Source organism: Gallus gallus, chromosome 6, assembly GCF_016699485.2.
Source record: "Gallus gallus isolate bGalGal1 chromosome 6, bGalGal1.mat.broiler.GRCg7b, whole genome shotgun sequence".
Taxonomy (NCBI): domain Eukaryota; kingdom Metazoa; phylum Chordata; class Aves; order Galliformes; family Phasianidae; genus Gallus; species Gallus gallus.
The window spans coordinates 3,719,028-3,739,310 of NC_052537.1; the positions used below are offsets into that span (position 1 = coordinate 3,719,028).

At 44.4% G+C, this 20,283-nt stretch overlaps 2 protein-coding genes across 2 annotated transcripts in view; both read left to right on the plus strand.

Annotated features, from left to right (window-relative positions):
* LRIT1 (leucine rich repeat, Ig-like and transmembrane domains 1) overlaps nucleotides 1–12,930 on the plus strand; it is a 53,406-nt gene extending 40,476 nt beyond the window's left edge. The window contains exons 8-9 of the mRNA XM_046943253.1: nucleotides 2,933–3,238; nucleotides 6,288–12,930. Coding sequence (XP_046799209.1) covers nucleotides 2,933–3,238; nucleotides 6,288–7,273 — 1,292 coding nt within the window. The 3' untranslated portion in view covers nucleotides 7,274–12,930. The remainder of the gene's footprint in view (nucleotides 1–2,932; nucleotides 3,239–6,287) is intronic.
* A 122-nt stretch (nucleotides 12,931–13,052) lies between these two features.
* On the plus strand, nucleotides 13,053–20,187 carry LRIT2 (leucine rich repeat, Ig-like and transmembrane domains 2). The gene is made up of 2 exons (XM_015288039.4): nucleotides 13,053–15,546; nucleotides 17,597–20,187. The coding sequence occupies exons 1-2, from the start codon at nucleotides 14,778–14,780 to the stop codon at nucleotides 18,412–18,414; spliced, it is 1,587 nt and encodes a 528-aa protein (XP_015143525.2). The 5' UTR covers nucleotides 13,053–14,777; the 3' UTR covers nucleotides 18,415–20,187.
* Nucleotides 20,188–20,283: the final 96 nt, after the last annotated feature.

The following is a 20,283-nucleotide window of genomic DNA, read 5'->3' on the forward strand; positions in this document are numbered from 1 at the left end:
ATGCGCCTATTAAGAGTCTCGTTTATCTCTCCACATAGAATTAAAACCTCAGTTCCCCCACAGCTGCTACTATAATGCTGCCTCCAAGGGTGAGAATCCACTTGTTGGTGGCATTTCTGTGCTCCTCAGAAGTATGGTCGAGGTCAACAGTACATTTTTGTGTCAGAGAGTATATTACAGACCACTGTCTTAATTACTCCAAATTGTGATATACTCAGATGAGGTTCTGAGTACATTTACTAGTTCAGGGGATTACTGCTTAGCCTTTTCGCCATAGTACACTGGTGCAAATCCTCAGCAGGCTGATGATGTTTCAGAGTTGTTGCCATCTGCTGTCTCTATTTGTTATGAACTGCCATAGCTCTTCTGGCTCTTTGCTCCATGGGATGTGTGCATCTGCAGGTATTGTGTCTACAGCCAGGGGTGTGAGTCAGGCACTTGATGATAATCTCATCAGAAACATTTTCTCTCGCTCTGGGAAGTGTTTGGCAAAATCTGCTCTTGTTCTCTGGATAAATTTAGGGGAGATACAATTTTTAAAACCAGGTCGCAGTGGAAAGAGACGCAGAACTTTAAAAAGAATCCAATTGCCACGTAAAAAGTGACACGTTTCTAGTGTCCTTAGCAGTGTTAAGGTTTGATTAGCATCAGGAAAGGAGCAGGTGTTTCCCCATCCTGTTTTGCCGGGTGTGACATCAAGTTCTTAAAGCCCAGTGTCTGGGATTGCCCATTTTGTTTGTGGCAAGACAAGACACTGCCGAGATCATTTTCTTTTCTTTATTTATTTTTCAGAGTAAAGCTGCTTGTAAAAGCTTTCTTCCATTCAATATGGAAGAGAGTAAATTGTCAGGAAGAACAGCTCATTTTGCTGCTCATGGCCAGCCTGAGTGTTTGCACAAGCAGCTGCACATAGGTTGCCTGTCCCAGGATTCTAAAAAATTCATGTGAGCAAATGAGTATAATGCTAGCATTCATACAGTAATGTATACACATGCCACCTCCTAGCTCCTATTCTGCTGATACCCATGGAGAAACATGTGTCCCTTTGCAGAAGCAAAATGAGAGTACACAGCTGCGTGTCTCTATCCTGCTCTGCTGTTTCATATGTTTCATTTCACCATTTCATACGGAGGCATAGAAAAATCCACAAACAGCAAAGAGTTATCTCAGTCCCTTCCCTTGTCTACGGCGCATCGTTGTGAATCCTCTTCAGGGCCCTTGCTTGTACACCGCTTCAAGAAAAAGTGGTCTCAGCAGTATTTTCCTGGCTGGTAGTCTGTGCCAAGGCTGCAAGATTCTGAGTGTGAAGATTGCCCATGTGACCTGACTGCGAAAGAGGAAAAGCAGATCTCAGAGTTAATAATGTAAAGTGTCACGAAAGATGGCTCTGCTGATTATTTAATCGGTGATGAGTCTGTCCAGAAGCTAAAGTGGCAATGCAAAAAGTTAAAGCTGTTTTTTTTTGCCAGAATATCTAGAATAAATTGTTATCTAGTACTTGAAGTCAGAAGTAAGCAGATAGCAAAAATGCCACAAAATAACACAACCGAGATCTTAATTTTCATTCTTTCTTCAGTCTCCTTTTATATTTTTTAATTAATAAGTGGTGCACTTCTGCCTAGACTCCCTTTCAAGCCTGTGGAGGATGGTGTGCAATGGTCTCAGCAAGATATGCTTCAGCAGAATCTTCAAAACAGTTCATCTGGGACATCAAGGTCTTTTGATGTACCTTGTGTTTCAGCTGACTAGCAAATTCAAGCAGCCCCTTGATGCTCATGGAGCCTTGTGCTGCACGCACTGTGCTTGTGACAAGTGCTGGTTCTTGCTGAAACGCCGCAGCTTGTGTGACTGCTGCTGCCATGCCCCAAGGGCCATCAATACCAGCACTGCTGTGTGGGCAGATGTTTTTGCTTGCTGGGAACCGAAGGGATAGTTGTGCTCCTTACTTTCAGGCTGCTGCCAGCCCTGAGCCCTGTTCTTGGGCTGCCTGTTGAAAAGAGAGGGTGAAGCCCCCTTGGAGACAGGTCTGGGACACTGAGCTCCTGTCTTAGTCTTCAAACGCATGCTTCGATTTAGTCTAAAATCCCCAATGGCAGTGCTGCTAGCTAAAGCCATTAAAGACCAGAAGCTGTTTATAGGACAGGCAAATGTGAATATTTCTGAGTGAGATGACATGCAGATTTAGTCAGAACGCAGCGGCTTCTATTCGTGCCTGTGCATTGCTCCAGCTCTGATTTTGCTTTTTCAGTACCATCGTCGCAAATCTGTTTTTAATGGGGTAATATCTCTTTTCTTTTTTCAGAATGTGAGTTCAGTACACACACACTGAAAGAGCAGAAAAGCAGAAAAAGAGAAACGTTCTGGGACAGTGAAGCAGGAGTGTTTTCTTTAATATATCCCTTCCTATATGCATTTTCTTAATACAGGTGCTGTCTAATAGATGTGCATAAGCCTACCGTAGGCCTGATTGTTAGCCTGACTTTAGCTGGCTAATAATTTTAAAGATCACTGGCAAGAAGAATTTCATAGCCTGCGTCCTATTAGGGAAATGAAAACAAGTAAACAACTCACTCCCATGACTATTTTTTCCAAAGTCTTTATAACAAACTATTTGTTTTGCTTCATTACACGCTTAAATAGTGACGTGTTCTTGGCACGAATTACCTTGCTTTGAACTTTGTGAGTGTGATTTAAAATGCAGGTTTTGAGATACCTTAGCAAACCCTATTTTCTCCCTTCTACTGACCAGTACTATGAGACACTTCAACCTCAGCCAACAGCAGCAGAGGTCTGTTTCTACGATCCCCATGTATATCCTTTTCTAGGGGCAGACTGGGAATCTCTCAGTTTGTCCTGCTGAAAAACAGAAAAAAAAAGTGGCAGAAACAAAAATACTGTTGGAGTGACTGAGTGCTCTGGTTTCTTTTGACAGGTTTGCAAGACAATCCTTGGGCATGTGACTGCAGTCTGTATGAAATGGTCCATTTCCTGAATTTCCAGTCTCCCAACATAGCGTTCATTGAGCCTAGGCTGAAATGCTTCACCCCTCGTAGCCTTGCAGGAGTCTTCTTCAGCCAAGTTGAGCTAAGGAAGTGTCAAAGCCCTGTTGTACATACGTCTGTAGCCAAAGTAAAGACCATCCTGGGCAGCACTGTGCTACTGCGATGTGGGACAACGGGGGTGCCCATTCCTGAGCTCAGCTGGAGAAGGGCTGACGGTGCTCCACTAAATGGCACAGGTACATTTAAGCTTAAGCTTTTTTTTTCCCCAGTGTAGACTGAGTGAGTGAGTCCTACGCCATTATTTTCTGTGGGCTGCAAAGCGTATGGAAACTTATGACAATAGCAATTTCCCACTGATAAAAGACCCAAAAAAAGAAATGGGTGCAACATTAAGATTCACTATAACTCACTATAGAATCATAGAATGGCTTCTTTGGAAAGGGACCTCAGAGATCATCTAGCTCCAACTCCTCTGCCATGGCAGAATGGCCAGCTTCTAAATCAGGTACTAGATCAAGTCACCCAGAGCTGTATCATTCAGTCTGGCCTTGAACACCACCAGGGCTGGGGCATTCACAACCTCTCTGGGCAGCCTGTGCCAGCGTCTCATTTTTCACCCTCTCAGTGAAGAATTCCTCTCTGATATCTAATCTAGATCTTCCCTCTTTTAGTTTACAACCATTACCCCTTGTCTTATCACTATCTACCCATGAACGAAGTTGATTTATCTCCTGTATGCAAGCTGACTTTAAGTACTGGAAGGCCACAGTGAGGTCCTTCCTGCAGCCTTCTCTTTGCCAGGCTGAAAAAGCACAGCTCCCTCAGCCTGTCTTCATAGCAGAGGTGCTCCAGCCCTCTGGGCATCTTCATGGCCCTTTTCTGGACCTGATCCAAATGCTGTCTTTTCTGTGCTGGGAGACACAGTATACCAGATGGGGCCTCGTGAAGGCAGAGCACAGTGGGACAACCACATTTGTGTCCCTGCTGCCACCCCTCTTTTGATGCTGCCCAGGATGCTTTTGGCCTTCCAGGCTGCAAGTGTACACTGCTGGCTCATACTATGTTTTTCGTCTACCAGGACTCCCAGGCCCTTCTTGGCAGAGATGGTCTCAAGGAGTATAGTAGTATGTGTAATTCACTATAGCATTGAAATTTTCTGTAGGCTGTAAAATTGCTTACATGTTGATGTAAATGTCTTCAGATAAATACATGCAATCATTTTTTTGTTGTTTCACAATTGTGCTGGTGGTGAGGTAACTTGAAGCATTTTCTGCATATCTGTTGGAGATGAAGAAATGAGATATGTCCAGCTGTAGCAGGAGACTGTCTTAATTTAGTTAGTTATTCAGTCACTGAAAAGGATCCCCACTGGCTTCTTTTATGGGTCGTTAAGAGTAAGTATGAGCTACTATTAATCAATCAGGGAACGCCTCTGGAGGAGAGATGTCTGACATGATTTCAACTGGAATGCAGATCTTCTGTGACAAAGAAGGAAGACTGCAAACATGCAAACATTAAGGCACTGATAGATTAAAAATAATAATAAAAAAACCACTGAACCACTGAGGAATACAACACCTCAGTAAAAATGCCATGCTTCCAATGAGTAGTTCACTTATGAAGGATTGATGTGGCCCCTTAGAAAAATGCTCTTTAGGCGATACAGTGACCGACTTCCTCTCCTGTGCACATCCTGGTTATGGGGGGAGTCTTTGGATAGCTTCTGCCTTTGTGAGCAATCATATTTTCTTTCCCATTCTGACTGGGTGGACAAAGAATTGCAACGTGAGTTGGTCCTTAAATGTGAGGGGAATTTATGAAAGAAACCATTGCTACATTCAAGGCAGTTGCTCTTAGCTTTTTAAGGTTTTAGCTCAGAAACTGAACCTTCATTTTTTCTAATCCCCCCCAGATGGTACTGTCTCTTGGATCTGACTGGAAATTGTGGGGTCTCAACTACAAAATGTGACTGTAGCAGCACGTACAGAGGAGAGAGCATTTCTCTCCTCAGCAGTGGAACCACTTGTAATAAGTAACCTTTTTGGGGGATCTTCACAAGCTATTCCTCTGCTGCACGTGATATACAGGTCATAGCAGGGCCTCTCTCTCCTTATAATGATGTCTATCGTCATGCTGCAAACATTTGTCATACATTTGAAAGAGAGTCACAGCAAAAAATAAAACAGAGAATGCTTTCCTGATAATGTATGTTGAGCTTACTTTGAGTTACAACTGAGAATGATGGATTTTGTGCCCCATCAAATCAGACGTGAGCACCCTCTAGTAAAAAGTTGGCTGAAAATATGCATTATTTCTCAGCAACGGCAGCTCCTGTGCCAGTGTTGTCTTATCACTGAAATAGTGGTGTTCTGAGTACAAAAGAGTGAGAAACAGCTCAGTGTCTACATGAATGGGGAAAGGCCATAGAAAGACTGGTACCTTTGTTTCCTAGTATTTCCACTCAGTAAATGGAAAATTTAAGTTTTGCTGCTATTCCATTTCACTGCTGTTGGAATGTGCCTTGATTCCCAAGGCTGGATCCTGAACCACGTGAGCTTGGGAGGTTTTCATCCTGTCTTACCTTCGCTCTTCAAACGTCTCCTTTGCTTACCTTTAAATGGGAAAGGAGAGGTATTACATGCTCATCCTAAGGAGGCTGGTTAATAATGGAGAAGGTGCTTGCCCCCCCCCCCCCCGCCATAGTGCATACTGCTTAGTGGAGCTGTGTGCTTTGATAAGTGATCATACTTCCCTGTGTTTGACTTGATATAAAAACCTGCTCTAATTGCACAGTAAAAGGAAGATCGTTTTTCAGCTTTGCTCCGTACATTCTAGACTAACCCATGTGTTATTTTTGAAGGAAATCCCCACTGTTTTTATTTTCTGTGTCTCAGAGAAGTGCATTCAATGTTCAGCTAGGCTGTGTGTTGCAGCCCACTCCCTCTGCTGCTTTAAATATTGTACCTGCATATGTGAAATTTCAGTTTTTTTGAAAACAGAGGAAACTTCCCTGTTTAGTTTGCAAGTTGTATGTCAAGTGAAGGGAGATAGCATGAAATGCCTCACATCCATGCGTTCTGAAGCAGCCTAAATCCTAACGTAACTTTATTTTAGCATAAATGTCTTTTTCTTGGAATTACTTTAGTATTGTAATGTACTTGGTGGCGAAAATAAATGATTTTGCTGTCTCAGGCCGATATTCTGTTGACTGAGTCCTAATAGTTCACAAAACACATTATTACTTCTAGTCATGATTGACTGTTTTACATTTTTCCTTCTTCGCAGTGCACCAAGAGATCTCTAGTGATGGGATGAGCTGGTCTATCCTGGGCCTGCCTGTAGTCTCTTACCTTGACTCTGGAGAGTACATTTGTAAAGCAAAGAATTTCCTGGGGGCAACAGAAGCATTCATATCCCTCATCATCATGGACTCGGAAAGCACGGATGACCCCAACCCCAATGCCAAAGGCACGTGGAGCGGGAAGGCAAGTGGGATGGAGGCAGCTGCCTACAATGACAAGCTAGTGGCAAGGTACGTTATCACCACCTCCACCATGCCTACCCTAGGGGCTGGAGCAGGCACCGGAGAGGATGTCCTCATCCCAGCTGGAGCACAAGATAGCAACCCCCAAAACCTACTGGTGAGCCCACCTACTGGTCAGCAGGAGCCAGAGCGAATTGTGAGATCTGTCAGGGTGATAGGAGACACTGACCAGAGTGTCACCCTGGCCTGGAAGGCGCCTCTGGCGAAGAACACAACAGTGTTCAGTGTCCTCTACGCTGTCTTTGGAGAGAGAGACATGCGTCGGATCAATGTGGAACCAGGGAAGACCAAGGTCAGCATTTATGGGCTGCTACCAAAGACCAAATACATAGTGTGCGTCTGTGTGAAAGGGCTGATACCCAGGAAGGAGCAGTGCATCATATTTTCCACAGATGAAGTTGCTAGTGCAGGAGGGACCCAGAAACTCATCAACGTGGTTGTCATCAGTGTGGCTTGTGTCATTGCTGTTCCTCTGACACTGGTGGTCTGCTGTGGAGCACTGAAGAGACGCTGCAAAAAGTGCTTTGTGAGGAAACCCAAGGAAATTCAGGAGTCCTATGTCACCTTTGAAAGTCTTTCTCCTGGGGCCAAGGTGAAAGGAGTGGAAGGAGAATACTTGACTAGACATACCCCCGATGAGTCTAACAGGCTCCTCTCTGCCCGATCCAGTGTGGACTCAGAAGCAATACCAAAGATAGAGGGGCAGCCTAATGAATACTTTTGCTGATAGTTACTAGGCTGGTTATTGGCTTGCTAGATGGAAAGTATGTGGCCGTATATATGACTGTGCTCCAACACTGCATGCCATTGTGTCAATGTATGTGTCTCAGACATATTCTGGAGGAGGATGCAAGAAAACGGAAGATGCCCAGACTTTATAGGAATATGTTGTTTGACCAGCTGGGGTTTGATGTTTTGTACTCAATCAAAGGCTTCTGTGCTAACGGTCTCATTTTCTTGGACCATTCTTATTTTCATAAAATGATGCATGCACACTGAGTGTGAGGACATTAAGCAACACTTTTGAGCATGCTCTGCTCAGTGCTGTTTAGTACCTGCTCTGCAATATGCTAAGTATCTTATTTGCAGCTCTTTTATGGTTCTTTGGTTTACAAATTGGGGAGTACTTGATAATTTTAATACAGATATCTGTGAATGTGATGACAGAGTCTTACCTTTTATGCACCGCATATTTGCATGAAACAGGAGAATTCGTGCTTAATAGATAGCTAAATAAACTGTTTGTTGTACATCTAACAACAGCTTTATATTCTCAGTTCAAAGAAATGTGCAAAGAGATATGGCTCGAGACAAGAAGCAATCGACTCCTAAGAACACATAAGAGAGTAAGTTTGAGAATGGCATTTTGACCCTAACCACTGTTCTTCTTATCACACAATCAAACAACAGTACCACACAGACCTTTTCAGTATCAGACCTAGCTGTCATTTTCTAGCAGTGTTGTAATTAGTACAGTATGCTTTATATCAGCTATGCTGCTTAAAAGTCATACACTAACCTATTCTGCAAATTATGTGTGGCATTGTAATGTTTTCTAACCATACTGCAAAACCTACGTTAGATAGTTCTGCAAAAATCTCCCAGAGCAGCCCTGTCATTGCTGCTGGCTGTACTGGTAAAACTGGTAGTGAAGATCAGAGGGCTTAGCTGGGCACTTGTGGTTCGGCCACGAAAGTCCCTTGCTCTGTGTAGAGCAGAGGTGTGTACTTCTGACTAGACGCACTTCTGCAATACTTCTGCTGTGGAAGCACTGGTGGCAAAGGCTCCGTGCTGGTATTTGGGTTTCAAACATTTTTCAAGTTTGAGAACTCTGGAAAAAAAAGAAGAAAAAAGGCCAATATTTGTCTAAATGTGTTTTTCTAACCGTGGTTTGCTAATCAGTTATTTGTTACTGAAGTCCTGCAATGCTGCGGGAATTCGGATCTGAATACTTATCACAAAGCAATTCCTAGCCATGTAATTTTCCACTCCTGTCCCTTAGGTTGTAATACTGTATATAATGGCTTTCTGCATGTAAAAAATATTCTTAATAAAGAAAATGCTGCAGGATCTGCCAAATGTTGAATGGGAGGCATCCAGCCAAGCTAAAATGATAATTGATGAACTCTCAGTCTTTTGAAATTGATTTGAAACATATGTTTGTAAATGTCTTGGGAAGATCTCCACTCACATTCTGGATGTGTACGTACAGTGTGGATTTACAGAATTCAGTACTTGGAATGACACTCCGTTTTCGGCAAGTCCTCCTTGTGCTAAAGGATTTCTGTGATGTCAGACTACTTGACCTGATGTAAAAAAGACCAAATCGTTTGACCTCAGCATAAATGCTAGCAACAGAGAGTATGCTACAATGGTTTCTGATAGGACTCTCTGTCCTCCTTACATTCATAAAAAGGAACTTCTCTTGTATCGGGAGAGCTTTTCAATCCCTCTATATAGCAATTCAAAATGTATTTTAACACTACAGATTAATTGATGAAATAGGTAGTATCTAACAGATTTATTATTTATTTACACATTTGTATTTCCCAGGGTTGATTTCAAGTCTCCTTCGTCAAGGTGGAATAAAAACATTCCAGTAGCAGTTTTTGGTATGGGTTGAAAGGATTGTTGTTTTCTTCAATCCAGTTCCTGCCCTCATCTGTAGTGGTGTTGCTTTGGGTTGTACAGAAATCAGCAAGGAGCCCAGCCTAGCACAGGTGGCTAATTTTTAGTACTGAAAAATCAAGGCTGTCCTGAAGCTCTCCTGTGGTGAATGGAGTGGCCCTGCTGCCCCAGGACTTTTCCACAGGTGAGGTTTGCAGCCATCTGGGAGTGAGATCTATTTACCCTCCAGCTGTCTGGAGGCAGGAGCAGGGTAATTTGCCACACCTAGTCCTGGTAAAGAACAGCACTTGCCCATTCCAACGCAGGTTCTGCAATCACAGTGAGAAAGGCACTGGCTGAGTCAGTCCCATCGCTCCATACCTGTGGGGAGAGGAAAGACTTTTCATCCCATGGCCTTCCTTGTGGATGTGTTAAGCTTTAGACTCTACTAGTAGAGTTTTTTGCACTTTGAATAAATAGCAATCCCGAGTAGAATAAACGTGATTTTCCATTTCTATTTCCTATGGTGATTCTCACTGTCCTGTAGGTGAGGCAAAATGCTTTAGCAGCTCAGCTGCTGCTCCAAAACCAGAATATCTGTATCAGACTGGTGATTCACAGAAGGTAGGCAATAGATTGAAACATGTGTAAGCTCTGTGTTCTGTGGTGTCATACTTTGCTAAACTGTATGTGAAATTTCAAACTGTTACAGGTAAACTGATTTTCTGCTGAATGGATGGCAGATGAATTTCAAAACTTTGGATGAGATCTGCAGTTGTGTGAGGCAAGTGAAAATGCAATAAAAACCTCGTTGGATGTTTCTGTTTCTTTAACCTACGGGTGTTAGGGACCTCCTTTCAGCATGGTCAGTGCAGGCAAGTGATGCTCTCTGGTCACAGCACGCAGAACAGAGCTGGCTCAGAGCTTTCCCCTGGGAACAGTTTCTTACTTGGTTAAGGTCAGTCCTTGGACAGATGTGCTGTGAAGACTGTTTCCATGCTCCCCCTGCCCCCCACTTTAATTGATTGGTTTTCTTTCTCCTTAGAAGATGTTTCCTTTGTTAATAATCTTTGTGTCTTTTTGACTAGTTTGTTGCCTTTTGGGGTTTATTTCTAGAACATCTTTGAGTGCGGTATTTCCCTACTGTTACTATTAAACCATTTCACATTTTTTTTCTCTGATTAGCTTCGGACCACTTGATTACTACTTAGGAAAGCAGTTAATGTCATCTGCATTAGACTGGAGGTAGTGCTGGCTGCCTTTGCAGAGCAGTATGAGGCCCTCCTTGAGGGGCACTCCATGGGTTATGTAGCCAAGACAAGCTCTTCCTTCTACAGGATCTTCCAGTACTTACTCTGGAAATCCAATTGGTGCAAAAGTGAAATATAAAGGATAGGGTGTCTAAAAGAAAGCAATAGTGGTTTAAAAATGGATCCAAATAGCTCTGAATTGTACTGAAAAACTGTTTTTAATTGAAAGAATCCTGAGAAGAGCAGCTATCAAAATGAAAGAATTGAGCAGAATATGAAGGAAATAATACGACAAAAGTGATTTAAAAGGAGTACTGCAAGTAGTTGAAGTACATTAGAAGAAAGGTAAAAAAAAAGTAGGTTAAGGATTTGAAAAATGGTTTTGCAAACATGTTCAGAAGTGCCCAGGTTGCCTGATGAGCAGATCCAGGCAAAGAATAGTATGTGCTCTGAACTATGAAGTCTCTGCAAATATTTTCAATGAAATATATATATAAAATCTCCACAGGTGTAGAATAATGTACTGGCTCATAACCACCTCATTTCCATAAAGTGATCTGAATGTACTGGGGGGCTGGTGGCTGCATTGCCTGCCCTCTGTGGGACCTGCTGAGGTCAATGCTGTGCCAGGAATCCCAGAGGGATTCTGCCGGGGTGTTGGATTACTGAGAAAATGGGAAAAGTTTTGCAGGTTTGTATAGCTGCTGTTGAAGGTTCATGAAGGAATTTACCTCTTCCTTTTCACATCACTGTCCTCTTTTCAAAAGCTGCTTTTTCCGTCCTGTGCCATTTGGCGTTAGATGCACTGTGTCTGAAATACCCAACTGCAGCCTTCACCTCATCTGCCCTCCCTGGCAGGGATTTCTAGCTGTGATAACCCTGGCAAAGGGACTCTAATTGTAAAGCATTGGCCTTAACTTGATTTCTTACAGATGCATGTGTCCATCACTTCAAGACAAGAGTTTGGATCCCTTGCTCTTGCTGGAGGCATGCAAGGGGCTTCCCTTCAGCATTTGCTTTGGCAGTGAGCGTGAACGCCTAAACTCTACTTCCCATGGATTAGCATACAATATCTCTATAGAAATTTATTTTGACAGCTTGGGTTTTAGACAGCTTGTTCTGCATTTTGGCTTCAATCGTGATGCCACATGACGGTAAAGAGCAGCTGAACTGAGTGGACATCTGCTGCCACAAAAGTGAGCATTAAATTTACAGGCAGACATAAACTCGGCTGAATTGAAGAGGTAATAAAATCCTACTCCAGTAGGGAGCATAAACATAAAGGCTGTGGATAACATATTTGGAGGATGTATACTCTTTCCTCCCCTCCCAATCTCTGCCCTATAGTGTGGGTACTGTCTACCCATCGATTCTTCTTTTTTTGAAATATAATTCCTCAGTAGTTCCTCAGGTTAATGCTGAACCTTCTGAGTACACTTGGGAATTTTGGGAATTATTTGGGAATATTTAAATGGTCTCTCAAGTAGCAAATACACATCAGCTTTAAAACAGCCAACGTATTAGCCCATGGTACTGAAAGGCAGCTCTGCTTGAAAGGCCATTTTTCAGCCCTGTAGGAGATAGGTGGGACTGCGAGAAGTGGAACCAAGAAAACAACCACAACTTCTCATCGATGATCCCCAACCCAGCTGTATTAGAGGTTGCACTTTGGTGGCTCATGAAATGAGCATTTCCTAGAGCATTTTTCTCAATGAGTGCTGTCAGGACATTGCTTTGTTTTGGTTTTTTTTTGCCTCATCTGAAAATGTTTCCCTAGTGGCTTCTGCAGCACACATAGGCCTGTTCTTGATGCCCAACTCTTTTTTTTGGTATGTGTGTTACTACTATTATAACCAGGTAATATTGTCAGCAGCTACAATAAATTGTAAAATTACAAAATTATTACTATACAATTATAATAACATTGTTCCCTTAGGAATTATTTCCATGGCAGACTACAGAACAGAACTGCGAGCACAGGTGCCTGTGGTGTTTGTTTTCCGAGATGCCCATGCGTACAACAAGTAGGCCCATGGAGTCTTGAAGCTTCTGTTCCCATGGCTGAGACCACCGTGTGACATAACTTCTCATCGCTGCTACCTGTGTCACTCCTTCAGCCCTCCTGGTTCAGCCAGCAAGCCCCACTGACTGGTGACCACTTTGCCACTTAAGCCGTACTAATAGGGGATAAGGAGCGCCTATGTTGGCTTACAGGGTCTGTGCTGGTTCCACACTGTAAGAACCCCTCAGTGATGTCCCTGCAGCCACCACAGTCAGGTGGGGGCTAGTAGCTGCTGTCCCTGCTGCGCTACAGACCAGCAACCTTTCTCTTTCATGTCATGGCTCGTTAATGACATATTAGAATGCAGGGCACTTGTTGAAATATCATCAAGTACAACATCATGGTAAGTAATGAGCAATTTTGCTAAAAATAGCATGCCCGTATGGCTGTGGTTAGCTGCTAGGTATAGATAGAAATGGCAGCCCTATGGGCCCACTAATTGCAGCCTGCCCCTTGTGAGCTGGAAGCAGTCACAAAACTCAGAAGCAGTCCTCAATGTTCTCCACCAGTTTGTTTTTCTGATTAGCCTTGAAATCAAAGTGCCTGCTGATTTAAAATCTATAGAATCAGCCCTACATCTTCTGGAGGCTTACAGCAGCTACACTAGCGCACATGCCCCAAAAGACATGTATGGATCTAAGCTTTTGTGCTATAAATATTTTTCTATCCTGGTCCGCAGGTTGGAGGTTAAGTAGGTTCAGGCTAATCTTGATTTGTGACCCAGCTTCACACGTATTGGTACTGAGGTTAAGCCCTTTTCCGATGGCTGCTGCATCCAGCGGGCTGTAATGAAGCCCAAGCACGCTAGATGGCCCCAAGAGAACACAGTGCTGCTTGGAAATCAGAACTGAAAACTGCTGGCTTTGGATTTAAAAACAAATATATATGTATCTTCTCATGAAATTATTTAGACTGAGTTTTTCAAGGGGACCAAGGAGCAATTGGCACACCTGTCTTACATGGGAAGCCCGAGAACTTAAAATATAGCAATAGCACTGAAATGTCTGAAAACAATGAAAACTGAACATCAACACTGAAAACTGAAAACAATGTAGAGGAATGTTAAAACCAGTATTTTCTCAGGGAAGTCCATGGACTAGCTGTACCCGTGGTGCTGTTTTCACTGCCAATTTGTAAGAATGGAGATAACGAGGGGGGAAAACATGATTTTTTTTTTTTTTTTTTAGGTAGTTGTTTCACTGGAGAATTAGTGCCCAGTTTCAGTAACAGGATGGCTGAGTAGCTTTCTTGCCCACCATGTGTAATAGTGCACTCTACAATGAGCTGTGAGGAGGTTTTGGAGCCTGATGGTTTGTACAATCAGCACTGTGTGCTGCCAAATCGCAACTGGGAGGTCTGGCCCTTATTGTGGTTTTTGGCCTTGATGAATGCCATTAAAATACAGGAGACTGAAGCAGACTCGTTTTAGGACAAACAAAAAACATAGATAGGCCTGGTTAACTACTTGGGATCAGAAGAGTTTTGGGCTTTGGACTTCAGGAACCTGTTGAGCATTATATTACCATCCAAGTCAATCTACCATCCCCATGGCTAAATAAGAGGTGGCCAGGAGTGAGCCCAGGGGTGACTTTTAGCCCTTCGACATAGGCTGTGAACCATACTACATGTCTTCTTTAGGCTTGGGTCCCCAGCAGGATTTATCTCTGCGTCAAGGAAGATTACAGATAATAGGATTTGCTTCTTGGAGGCTCTTGGCATGTTTGGTGAACACCCTGCACAGTGCTGTCTTAAAGGAGAATATGGACCCTACTATTCATCACATTTTTCTTCTTCTTGTGGCCTTCCACAAGATAAACCTTTCTATTTCATCTTGTGTCACAGGATGCTCTTGTTCTCAAGACAGTTTTGGAAGGTAAGAGAGCTAGTTACCTTAGCTGTAGCATCAGTGAAGCAGCTGAGAGATTTCTATATATGTATTCCTATACATATTTGTTGTTGTGATGGGGACCAAAACCTTGCGGCCTCATGGTATGCCTTTGCTATAACTAATACTGCAGATTACTATCTTGAAGATACAATTATGAGATCTCTTTTGTTTCTTTGAGATATGTAGTTGTGTGTCTAACATTTTTTTAATGCTTTTTAAAAATTATTTTAGTAGTATTCTTAGTGGGAAAAATGGGTGTAAAACTGAACTGAAGGATGGATTCAGTGCTTCTGCATGCCATGAAAGCAATGCTTCGTAATTCTTCATGTGCTTGCAGACCGATGTAGCGAACTGATTTGTTAGCCACGAAAGTGGTATGTGACCTAGAGAATTTTCTTGTTTCCTCCTCAGGAGTTTACTCTGCATGTCTGCACTGCTGAGGAAGATTCCTGAAAGCATCCCTCAAGACATTAGAAAAATTAGAATAGAAAACTCTCACCTAACAGAATTGCCTCGCGGGTCATTTGCAAACATTAGTGCCTTGGAGTATCTCTGGCTCAATTTCAACAACATCACGGTGATGCACATGAAAAGTCTGGAATACCTGCCGGCTCTGAAGGAGCTGCGCTTGCAAGGGAACAAATTAAGTTCAGTGCCATGGACAGCATTTCAAGACACCCCAGCTCTGAAAATTCTGGACCTGAAGCACAACCGGCTGGATGTCCTTCCAGAACACGCGCTCCGCTATCTGCCCAACCTGACCTATTTAGATCTATCCTCAAATCAGCTTACTGTCATATCCAGGGATGTCTTCTACAGCTGGCCTATCTACCAGAGAAGCCAGAGGGCGGCAGGACAGGGAGAAGCTATTTCCAACGTTGTCCTGGCCCTCCATGACAACCCGTGGATTTGTGACTGCCGCCTGCGGGGATTTGTCCAGTTTATCAAGTCAGTTGGCCCTCCTATTATTCTGATGAATTCCTATTTAACTTGCTCAAGCCCAAAATTCAGGGCAGGGAAGTTTTTTCATGAAGTGGAGCTCAACAGCTGCATGAAGCCGCAAACTTCAGCCCTTGACGCCAACCTGACAGTCCCAGTGGGGCTGAACATCACCCTGACCTGCTTTGTGCGAGCCAGCCCTGCCCCGGCCGTCTGGTGGTCCTATGCACTCAAACTTCTAAGGGCATTTAATGGTAAGCAAAGCAAAGCTTTTTTTTGTGTGTGTTTATTTATGGTTTGCTACTTTGCTGACATAGTCCTTCAGGCTATCTAGTCACCACACCAGTTCTCTGCCTCTTTGGTGCATCTCTGTCATTGTGGTTGCAAAAGAATCCACACAATCTTAATTATCACACTGCATGTAAGAAATTGGTCAAAGATGAAAGGAACAAGTTCCACAATTATTTTATGATGTGTGGATTTTTATTAGTAGCCCTTCCATCATGGCAAATGATATAAGAACTATAAATAATACCTCATCCATGCATATTTATTAAATCTGCAGTTATCTAGACATGTATATAAATATATAATAGACACTACATAATATGCAATTATATGTTGTATATATGTATATATATATGCACATATATATACATATATGTATATATATACATATGTTATATGTACTTACATAGGTGTGTGTGACTAGATATGTCTCTATATATATAGCCTCTATATACACATTCTCTATACATATATATCTCTGTATATATTTATATATTTATGCATGTGTTTACACACTTGTAGACTATTCCCATACATTTTCTCAGGAAATATTCATGCCATCCACAAACCCTTGAAGCCACATCCCTAGTCACTGTCCACTCGCATTCTACAACCAAAATGAATGCTGTTGTTCTGCATAAACCCCGCTAATTTATCTGCTTTGCTGAGGACTTCATACTATGAGACCTTTTCCCTCCCTCTCTGTCCAGCTGGCCTCATACAAGCCCTCCCACACAGCTATTTTTGGTACCAGCCTTCAACAGGGCAAGTTGCTATTTTCATACATTCAAAGCTAAAAAGACACACAGCCACTGTGCAGGTTATGTGTAGCCCTAATGATCCTGCTATGTAAGTAAGGCAGCATTTGCCCTTAATCTTGGTCTGATGTTTGATTTATTTCAGCATTTTAGCAGCACTTGTGCATCTTTCTGTAAGCACATGCTGGATTAACTGCACACAGATTTTCCTTACCAATGTGTCCATGTTTGTGAAGATGATGGGTTAGTTCATAGAGTTACTAAAATTGCATTTTGTGTCCAGCTCAACCCTTCCTTGGCCTCGTGTGCCTCTTTTTTGGGCCAGAGCCTCTTGGGAATGGAATTTTTCAATTTCCAGTCTAGGGGAAGATGCAGCACATGTCCGAACTACAGAGCCCTCCCTGCTTTCTTGCAGCATGGACACATGGAGGGCAGATGGTGCATTGGTAGGCTAAGCCACCTCCAGTGCCCTGCCCCCAGTGCTTGAGCGCCCTTTAGGGTCTGCTCAGTGAAATGTCCCTCTCAGGTTATGTTCAATGAATATCCTGAGCTGGAAAGCACCCACAAAGATCACTGAGTACATCTTGTCACTCCACAGAGGGCAAGCTAAGAGTCAAACCACATAACTTAGTGTTGTCACAGCAGTTGTTGAGCTCCAGAATGCTTGATGCTGAGACCACTGCCTCAAGAGCCTGGTCCAGTGCTTGACCAGCCTCTCAGTGGGGAGCCTTTTCCTACCATCTGACCCTTCCCTGATGCAGCTGTAAGCCCTTACCTTGCATCCTGTTGTTACCAAAGAGCTGAGGTCAGTACATGCCTCTCCACTCCCCTTGTGAGGCCAGTGAGGGTACCCCTTAGGCTCCTCTTCTTTACACTGAGATAAGGGACCTCAGCCGCTCCACAGAAGTCATGCGCTTCAGTCCTTTCAGTATCTTTGTTGCCTTACTCTGGACACAACATAGTACTATTATATCTTTGTTGTACTGTAGTGCCCTAAGCTGCTGGTAGTACTTGAGGTGAGGCTGCACCAATACTGAGTGCAGTGGGCTAATTACTTCTTTCAGCCAGCTAGCTGCGCTGTGACCAATGGCCTCAGGACTGGGTTGGCTCTTCTGGCTGCCAGGGCCACACTCCTATTCCCTTTTCCCCAGGATGGGCAGGAGCTGCTTGGCCCCTTGACCCCCACCCTGTTCTGAGGTGTTCCCAGGGCTACAATATAGCTACTCAAGCCACTGACATGGCTTCCTCTGCCCTGCAGTTTCCACTCAGCCCATCAGCGAGGAGACTGTCCGCTCTGACCTGCTGATCCCGGCTGTACGGCCTGCAGATGCCGGCAACTACACCTGCACAGCCGCCAACTTCTTGGGCAATGCCTCGGTGGCCATCATGCTCCACGTGGGTACCCCACCAGCCTTTGCCACGCAGCCAAGCTGGGCCGCTGCCGCCCCAGTTGAGCCAGGTGCCCATGTGGAGGTGCGTATTGCCAAGCAGACGGTCTACGGCATCACCCTGGAGTGGTTTGCAGCGGCGGCAGTGGCAGAGCCAGGGGAGATCTGGTACACACTGCTGGTAGGCCGCTACGACACCGCGCAGAAGGACGCCATCTATATTGGCCCCGGTGTCAACACCTATTCAGTGACCGACCTGCTGCCCGCCACCAAGTATGAAGTCTGTGTGGCCGTCCGCAACCAAGCGCCCCGCAAAGGCCAGTGTGTTGTCTTTGTAACAGGCAGCGACGTCAGCCAGCTGGAGCAGCGCGAGAAGCTCATCCACATTGTTGTCATTGTCTGCGCCATGGTGTTGGCTGTGCCCGCTGGCATGTACGCCTGCACTGCCGAGGCCCGTCCCGGCTGCCTGGCCCGCTGCCCTGCTGCCTGGCCCCGCCGCCGCCGTGGGGACAAGCCGCCGGGTGCTGGCAGCAAGGAGAGCACACTGGACAGCCTGCCTGGTGGCAGTCAGGATGGACTCTGCCGTCCTGATGGCGGCCGTGGTGCCCGGCGGCCCCCAGCACGCGAGGAGCCTGAGCGCCCTGGGAAGGCACGGCTGCCCCACAGGAACAGCGCTGACCTCTATTAGCACAGTCCCTGTCCCAGCCATACCTGTGGCTGCACGGCCTGGTGAATGGTCTCCATCCCGCTGGCTTTCTTGAGAAGGAGCAGTGAAAATCCCCATGTGGCACAGATCTGGGGCATGGTGCGGTGTACGGCCAGGATCTTCAGTGGGCTCGGTGCCCCAGGACTGTGGGGCATGCACCCCAGCACCCCGGGCTGCCCAGCACTGCCACAGAGCAACATACATTGGCACACACACACATACTGAGATCACCACTCAATCAACCTAACAAACAACATAGCAAAAACATTTTGCAGTCACTTGTTAAGAAATGTTTTAAAGCCATGGAGTGGCTGCTTCAATCTGGCATGCAAAGAAAAAAACAGTAACAAAACCACAGACCCAACAGCTCAGTAGAAGCACATGCAGTGACAGGCCAGAGCTGCCTGCTCTTCTCCACATAAACTTTTTTTTTTTTTAAGTATTTTTATTATTATTTCTTTATTTTCCCCACCCAGGAGGTGGTAAGTGTGGAGGCTGGTTTCAGCTCTGCCCTGTTCCAGGTGTGGACTTCTGCTGGCTGCCAAGTGGGAAAGTAAGAAGGTGCTGGTGTGGTTTGGGGTGCTTTCTTGTTTGTTTTGAATTTTCCTTTGTTTATTTTCTTACTCTTGAGAACCAGCATAATGTGGCAGCAGTGCAGGATTTTACTTGTTTTCTGATGGGAATGCTGTACATAATACGGAGGGAAGGAACATTTATTTGTGTCTAAAACATGTGTCTTAGATGAGCAATTTAGTTTCCTGCATAGCCATGCTTTTGCGTAACAAAAACCTGCATATCTAATGCCTCTTGTTACACAAGTGTTGTGTGAATTAATTTATTTTTTAATACTAAGAACAAGAGCTGGTGAATGAACATCTTGGTTTTTGTGGACAAATAGTCAATGTTTCCCTTTCTATTCTCCCCACCACTTCTCTCACCTTCCCCAAGAAGGCTTGTGGCAGTGGCTGAGGGGGAGGGGGAAAGATGATGGGGATACTTGGCCTGACTGCTGCCACTGGGACATTGGCTGCCAACACTGTGCAGGCATGGCCATGACTGTAGGGCTTTGGTCGCTGTGAGTGTTGTGAGTCTGGGCCGCAGCCAGACCCCCACCCTAGACAAGGATGCGCCACCAGTCTCTCCTGCTGCTTCACAAGTAGCACTCGCCTTCTTGCTAGAGGCAAAAAAACCCAAACACCCAAACATGCATGTGGGAGCTACTGGCCCAGGCTCGCAGAGCAGCTGCGTTTTTGGGGAGGGTCTGAGGACACAAAACTCATCTTCTTTTTTTTTTTTTTCTTTTGGCCTCGTGATTTCCAGCACAACCAAATTATGTGGCTGGCAGAACCACAGCCCTTGTTGTATAGGTTATTGTAGACTTTGTAACAAAAAACAAACAAACAAACAAACAAAAAACCAAAAAAACCCAACAAAACAAAAACAAACAAACAAACAAAAACACACACAAAAAAATCAGAATAGAGACCTTGGCTATAGCTGGAGGAAAAAAAACCTAATGTGAGCTTTAGCATGTGACAATTTGGCTTCTAGTTGTGTTTGGGTGACCAAAGCTAAGCTTCCCTGTGTATGTTATGTGCTGTCCAAACTCAGGCCCCATTTCCCTCTACAGCACTTCCACCTGCACGGCTAGTAAACACAGATGTGCTATGTCAATGCTGACTTTCGTTGTCATACCTGAAGGGGCTTCTTAGTCTTGTCTTAGTGTTAATGTAATAAACATGACTGGTTTTCAGATTGTGCATTGTTCTCTGCTTCATTTCTGCTCTTTTGACATTACAAATCACAAAGAAACCAGAGTGATGAGCAGCAAGGGACAGGGCTGGGCCTCCT

Excerpts from the sequence above, each read along its gene's own strand:
- LRIT2 (XM_015288039.4), top strand. The coding sequence starts at position 14,778 with ATGTCTGCACTGCTGAGGAAGATTCCTGAAAGCATCCCTCAAGACATT. Across the intron at positions 15,547-17,596 it reads ACTTCTAAGGGCATTTAATG|TTTCCACTCAGCCCATCAGC; the intron begins GTAAGCAAAGCA and ends TCTGCCCTGCAG.